Here is a 7449-nt window from a genome sequence, read left to right as displayed (position 1 = left end):
CTATGAAATGCACAAATGAAGTAATTGCATAAAATAACCCTTCGCACATTATAATGCATTTTTATAAAAACAAATATGCCAGCGAATGGTTCAGCCCTCTGCAAATGAAAGTGCAATAGGTTCGACCCACCTTGCAAATGCTGCGTAAATCGCTTTTATGTCCGACACAGACTTTGTGACAGCATTTGGGCCATTTTTCCTTCCATTCTATTTGCTGTGTACATTCATTTTTTTGCTTAAGCAGTTCTTTCTATCCTTACCACTCAGCTCAAAATTAAATATGTATGCCTGCCCGATTGGAAGTGTAGACAACCTGAAAATAGATGAAATGAAACGACTACCATGCATTTGTTCTTGAAATTTCTTGTTCTTGAAATTTCTCCTAAAATACAATATGCTGCCTTTAACAAATTGACAATGTTGCACTTTAGTTACTGTTTGCAGGCCACATGTTTCCCAGTAAGCACATACACACAATACCTTTAACAAGATTACAATAGCTTTGAAAGAGCACTGTGTATGTTTAGCCAATTGTTAGAAAATGCTGAGTGCGTTCACTTCCTGTTTACTTAATTAGGTCAGCCGACGTATATAAAGGATGCCAGGATCCCATGCACATCACTCAGTCGCATATCCATCCAGCAGCCAACATGGGGAAGGTAAGGCTACTTCTGGCTCAGAACCACTTTCAGAAACAAGAATTCACCACTGGGACGAAATAATATGAATTTAGGCATGAATTGTGTAAAACACACCTGGCTTCCCAATTATGTTTTTTCTCCTAAATTGATAAATTGGTCTGGTTCCTTTGTAAGACTAGACGGGGATGTCGAGAGTTGACATTTCGGGAAATACACACTTAAGTGCAAAGGTAGGAACGATTGCCTCCGTTGATAAGTGCACCTTGAACACATCACTACTGGCTGGAATGGCGAACTGTGAATAAGACCAATAAGGTGCCATATGCGCCTAAACTCACAAAGTGATCCAGCAGCGGGGGCTACAGATTTGTAGTGCTGGCATAGCTATATGTTTATAGAGGACATACTTCACCCACAAATCCCTTTAAACATAGATTTGATTGCTAACATCGTGGCACGGAATGAGAAATCCTATTGAAAATCATTCTGAAGCTCTGTCATTTTTTTTAAAATAGTGCTCTTTTTCAATGTGTTCAGTAACTCATATTGGTCAACAAAATCACAAACAACCATTGAGAAAGTCTAATAAGAGGTAGACGCGCAACAACAAATATAATGGAACCGGCCTTGGCAGTGGCGGAGGAGGGATTGTAGGGTGCTTACATGGTGCAGCACCTTTGTTGAGCAGTTGAGGGCTGGGGGAATAAAAAACTAAAGTGTGGGATTGGCGAAAGGAATTTGTCCTCCTGGATAGTTTTTCATTTTGGGTTATTCCATTAAAATAGGTTTCGTTTTAGAAGTAACCGCTATGAGAGCTTTAAGTTATTTTCATCCTGCAAATTCTAGAGATTCTGAAAAGAGTGGGTGAGGCCGCCATATAGATGCCTCCTTCACTGTCCACCGAGATATGCGATTTTCAATATAAAATGATTCTAGTGTAAAGAAAACTAACAGTACTGGGACATTAAACAAAAACCTAAATTCATGGGGAGGAGGGAAAGTCCTACTTTTTTATGTAGCCAAATAAGTTTGTCAAAACAGCCCCTCTCGCTCCACACTGAAGCTAGAAAGTAGCTCTTAAAAATATCTTACATTTTGTTTTACTGCAGTTTACTAATTTAATATGAGCCCAGGGTCCATATGAGGGAGGTGGGAGGGTACAAGACTCGTCTGTGCAGAGGACAGTATTGCCACTAAATAAAAAGCCTGCAGAGAGTTGCCAGTGACTCTTATGGAATGCATACGTCACCATATAGTAACGCTTGTATTCCTTGCCACCAGATTGGCTGGAAACTCTGTTGTAGGTGCTAATACTTCAAAGAGCTTATCAAGTAAAACCAAGCAGCATGCTTTATTAGCAAAAGGGACAGTTCAGAAACTTTGAAAATAGCACTGGCAGTAGAACATATAAGTAGTTTTGCTCACTTCCCATTTGTTGAAACAAACTTCAACCACTTTGTCTAATTCATATTATTTTGTTTCACAATAGATCATCTTCTATGAAGACAGGAACTACCACGGGCGCTCTTATGAGTGCAGCTCTGAGTGCTCTGATCTGAGTTTTTTCTTCAGCCGCTGCAATTCCATCCGGGTGGAAAGTGGCAACTGGATTCTCTACGAACACCCCAATTTCAGGGGCCACCAGTACTTCCTGAGAAGGGGGGAGTACCCAGACTTCCAGCAGTGGATGGGTTACAATGATTCCATCAGGTCCTGCCGCTTAACCCCAGAAGTAAGTGCTCTTGAATTTTCTTATGTGTATGCATTTCTTTAAATCTACACAAATTCACATGCTTCCACCAATGAAATGTAGAAGGCAACTGTTTCATGATGTAGTATGTTAGTGCTATAGAGTTGTAGATCTCAGCATTACGCCCATAATATATTTCACTATCATGTTAGGAAAACGTTGAGTTGTGTAAAGTTACACAAGTCAGGGTCTCAATAATACCACATATCAATTGTTTACAGAACAAACTATTTGATGATTGGAATTTCTCTTTAGGTATTCATGACAAATTTTTTATAGTCAGGATAAGCTTTTTTTCGTAAATATTCATAAAGATACAAAAAGTGCCTTAATAAGGCGATGGTTAATTCCAAGTAGACTTACGGCATCATTCAGAGTTTGGTGAAAATGGTAACATTTTTCAGAGTAAGGCAAAATACTGCTGGCTGTGTTCTTTAGGTATGCAGGCAGTGGGGAAACTAATATTTCTCTACAGGGTGGGCCTGCACACTATACCCATGGGCCTATAGTAGGGTTCCCCATAAACTAAGGTAAGTACATTACTTATTTTATTTGACCAGGTGGAAGTATTTTTAGGGTATCTTCAAACCATTGTTAATAAAAGATGTTGTTATTCCCCAAAAAAGAATCATTGCAGGAAGGACACTAATGCTAAAAAGGGGGCATTTCACAAATACAGCCTGTATTATTGCCCGCCATATTACAGCCCTTTCTAAACAATGGCACAGGCAGTAAAGGCCAGTGGATTTTGAGGAGCAGAAGTAGCCTAAAGTGTCTCACTCCACCCTAGAGGAAGTGATACAAATGTGTTCCAAGAACTATAGTCATGTTTTTTTGTCACAGAAGTGAAGTGTAAGCGCTTCCCTTTAATACAGGAAAAATGGTCTTTCCATGCAGTCTTAGAAGGGGTGAAAAAGTAGGCATTTCTGATGCCTTTGTTCTCACTGTTAGGCAGAATCCCTTGCAGTGCCCTTAGGGACCACTACACACGATTAAGACCACAGGTGGCAATACAAGTTTTACCTTTGGTACAAGCCTGCACTACTGAGTTATAGTGGTAGCAGTAGCGGCGCAGCCAGGCTTATCTCAAGAGTATATGAGCAGTAGCAGAGATTACACCAAGGGACCACAATTACTGTGACTCAAGCAAACACTGATTCAAGGTTTCAGGTAAAAAATATAAGTACATTTATTTTTAAACCATTCGTTATAAACACAACATTTCTATTAAACTTAAATAAAAACCACACATTAAATATACTACAACTAACCAATTCACTTTGTACAGTAAGTCTCAAGGTAAGTATCCTGTGTTGAATGCACCGGTGTTACGAACAAAACACTTTACCGCAAATACATTTGCGATCACTTTTTGACAGTTCGGTCAACTAACTAAATGCGTATCCATGACATGAAATGCTTCCGGGGTAAAAACACACTTAGCACTTGAGATACCCAGAGGGAGTTGGAGGCAAAAATCACAGGCAATATTTTGGTTAGGCAGGCAGAATCAAGAAACGCTCAAAGATAGGAGTTCAAAGGTCAAAGGGCTGGAGCCAGGGTTGAGAGACACCGGGGCTTGTTGCTGAGGATCACACAGTCAGATAGTTCGAGATTCAACATAGCCAAAAGTACTTCGATATTTTCAATGTTCGAAAATAAAAGTTATCAGAAGGAGGGAAGACAAGGGCAAGCCTTGGAAATGAAGAAAAGGGATTCACCAAGTTTCCTCAAGCAGAACACACTACCTTGTTCTAACGGTGCAGGTGGTGCCCTGGCAGTTGTTCCTAGTGGTTTCCCGCAGACCCACGATTCCTGGAGCTTCCTTGTGAAGGGGGACGTCTGAAGGGGGTCTGCACCACACAGGGATGAGGCCAGCAGCAACGACACAGAATAAAAGGTGCGGTCCTTAAAAACAGGAGAGGCTCTTCACCTGGCTATCCGGACCACTACAGCTATGTGCAGCGATTTCGACCAAGGAAGAGGATCCTCTAGCTGTGGAAGATGAGCTGGTTATCCCCACCAAGCTCAAAGGACGAAGACTCCAGACTGGATCTTCTCTGAGTCGTTGAAGGTAGCTCAGGAGTGCAGCAGGACTTCACCGGGACGGGGTAGTTGCAGCAGCCGTCGTTCTCTCCGCTTCTCGCCGGTTCCTTGTAGTTCCAGTGGTGACTCTCTGACTTCTAGCCCAAGAGACCAGCCTTTTATGCGAAAAACCCCCATTCACGCAGCCTGGCTGTCAATCACCCAGCAGGGGGGTTGTCCAGCCCGGACAACTACCCTGGCCAATCAGGACAAAGTGCAACTTGGGTTTCCTAGGATACCCAGTGCAGGGGGTGACTACACCCCTCCATCACATTCAGCCCACCTAGACACCCAGGCACCTTGAGGAGGGCTTCTGGGCAGAAACCCGCCAAAATACAGTGAACAAAGAAGGCAAACCTAGTTTGCCGCGCAAAGTAAAACACAAGAAGGACTTTAATAAAAAGAAATGGCGAATAAACCCAACCGGAGCCAAGAGAAAGACGATTTGGTCAAGCGGGTTTATGTTCAAGGCTAATATAATAGCCAAGAACAGTACCACGTTTATCTAATAGAATCGCGGTAGAAAAGTTAGGGTAGATACCACTGCCACCAGCCAAGTCTAAGGGCCTCATTACACGGAAGGCGGTAGGGGATTACCAGCACCGGTAAGGGCACCAGTGCCGGTAATCCCCACCGCCCTACTACGAGGTCCCTCAGCGGGTTCCGTCCTTAACGTGTGGTCAGACCACACGTTAAGGACGGGACCCGCTGAGGGACTTCAGTGCAAATAACGGTACCGCAAATTGCGGTACCGTTATTTGCTCCTTCCCCATTCCCATTGAGCCCTATGGGGGCTGAAATGGGAATGGGGAATGGTTCCTGGAATGGGGACTTACCGGTCCCGCAAAGGTCGGAGTAGGCTGGTAAGTCCCTATTTAGGGAACCCGGCCTCCGACGTCGGTAAGGGGGTAGCCATGATGCTAATAGCCCCATGGCTACCGCCTTCCGTGTAATGAGGCCCTAAATGTTAAAAGAGCGAAACAATGCTCTAGGAGGTACAGATACAAAGGGATACGAGTTAACCCTTTCCAGTACTCCATGGAAGATGGGGTGTACTGGATCTGTGGTAGATTGACTAAGTAAAGTTAATGGTAACTTTACCCTTTTCTGGGCGACAGTAGTTGCCTCAGAAATGGAGTCGAGGGAAGTCTCAAAGACAACCCTGTGCCACGGCACTGAAGGTGCTGTGTGACACACAAAAAGAAGGGGGCTATTGAAGTGGTGTACTTCAGAGTTCACAATCATAAAAACAGGTAGAAACACATAGCAAAACACAGGTAAGAGTGGGGGAAAAGCTCTCACTCTTACCAAGTGGAAACAAAAATAAACTCCAGAAGTCCAGCAAAGCTACTGGGGGACTCGCTAGGTGAGGAAAATTAGCCATAAATGAGAATCCTCCCTAACACTCACCATCTAGCCCATGTACAGCATAAAAGGATCATATTGGACAATTGTGTGCTGCAAACAAATGCACAGTACTTGTATTGTCTACTACTGTACACAAACCATTTCCTTCTTCAAAATTCATAAAGAAATGTGATCTGTTTTCTTTTAAAGGAAGTGGATTCACTGAATTTCCACTAGCAGTGATTCAGTGAATATACATCCATTACTTTGTTAAGAGGGTATTCATGTAAGAGGGGGCACTTCATGACTTCCACTAGAAGTAATAGCAATGACTGCCAGCGGAGATTTTGTAATGAAAGTCCTTCCTCTCATGGCACCATCTTCCTGACTCTTGACAGCAAGTGCTCTGCAGACGCGCCTGCTCGTGCTGTCAGGCTTTTTGCTGGCACGCTGCATCTTTACATATAAGAACACCTGGCCCAACACGACATACGCAGCCTGCCCCTAGAGTATTTCTAGTTTACATAATTTATCAACCTCAGAACAATGAAGGGATGAGTCATTCCACCTTGCGATTGAATCTGTGACTGCAGGTTTCATTCAGATGTCAGAGGCAAATTCTTAACTCTCTCTACTAATGGCTTAGTGCTTCGTTTTTGTATTATTGTACAATCCATTTTATTTAAAGAAAGGTCTTAATGCTAGTCTTGTTTTTTCCTTTTCCTGTTTTTTATCACAGCATTGTGGATCCTACAGGATAAGGGTCTATGAGCGAGAAAACTTTGGTGGGCAGATGATGGAGTTCTCTGAAGACTGTCCACATGTTCACGAGCAGTTCCGCTACCACGACATCTACTCCTGTAATGTGCAGGACGGGCAATGGATGTTCTACGAAGAGCCCAATTACAGAGGACGCCAGTACTACCTGAGGACAGGGGAGTACAGGAGATACAGCGACTGGGGTGCATCAAGCCCTAGAGTTGGCTCTTTTAGGAGAGTCCGGGATCATTATTAAGTTACCTATAGGGAGAACGCAGACACATTCATGTAACACAATAAATTTGCGCACAGAATGATTCATTCGTTTTGCATACTTATTAACGTGTATCTGCAATTATTTTTTATCGTTTATTAAAAGGTTAAGAAGCATGAAATGTTGCTACTAAAAATGAGAAAATGCAAGTTTCCTCCTTAGTTTTGTTTTGAGATGTAGACTGCCATTTTCGGGTGGGACCAAGCCGTATTTGCATATGGTCTTCCGTATTCGGTAAAGATTGGCAGGCGAAATGCGATGGTCTAGAGGCCAGCCCAGAGCATGCCAGCAGGTAACATTAATTCTAAACCTTTCAGCAATCACCACTTCTGTTTTGCTGAATCACCATGAGTGTGACGTGTATGTCCAGACATGGGTCACTGCCTGCCAGACCTAGAGACCTAAGCTACACTTCACTGATGACGCCCAATGAGGCTGAAGCATGTCTGGGATTGCTTGTGTTCTCGTGTAGAAGGGAAGTGACCAAGCACTTCCGGCTGGACTGTCCCTTTTGGTTTGGTACCAATCCTAATTTGTTTATGGTCTTTTCCCTTTCTGTAATGGATTGGCAGGTGAAGACCAATGGTCTGGAG

At 43.2% G+C, this 7449-nt stretch overlaps 1 protein-coding gene across 1 annotated transcript; it reads left to right on the top strand.

Moving 5' to 3' along the window:
• The first annotated feature begins 650 nt into the window (after positions 1–650).
• LOC138489728 (gamma-crystallin-3-like) lies at positions 651–6838 on the top strand. The gene is made up of 3 exons (XM_069617372.1): positions 651–659; positions 2131–2373; positions 6563–6838. The coding sequence occupies exons 1-3, from the start codon at positions 651–653 to the stop codon at positions 6836–6838; spliced, it is 528 nt and encodes a 175-aa protein (XP_069473473.1).
• The last annotated feature ends 611 nt before the right edge of the window (positions 6839–7449 follow it).

Source organism: Ambystoma mexicanum, chromosome 9 (genome assembly GCF_040938575.1).
Source record: "Ambystoma mexicanum isolate Mex_15411 chromosome 9, UKY_AmexF1_1, whole genome shotgun sequence".
Classification (NCBI taxonomy): domain Eukaryota; kingdom Metazoa; phylum Chordata; class Amphibia; order Caudata; family Ambystomatidae; genus Ambystoma; species Ambystoma mexicanum.
The sequence above is the reverse complement of the archived record's forward strand: the minus strand, read 5'-3'. Positions and strand labels throughout refer to the sequence as shown.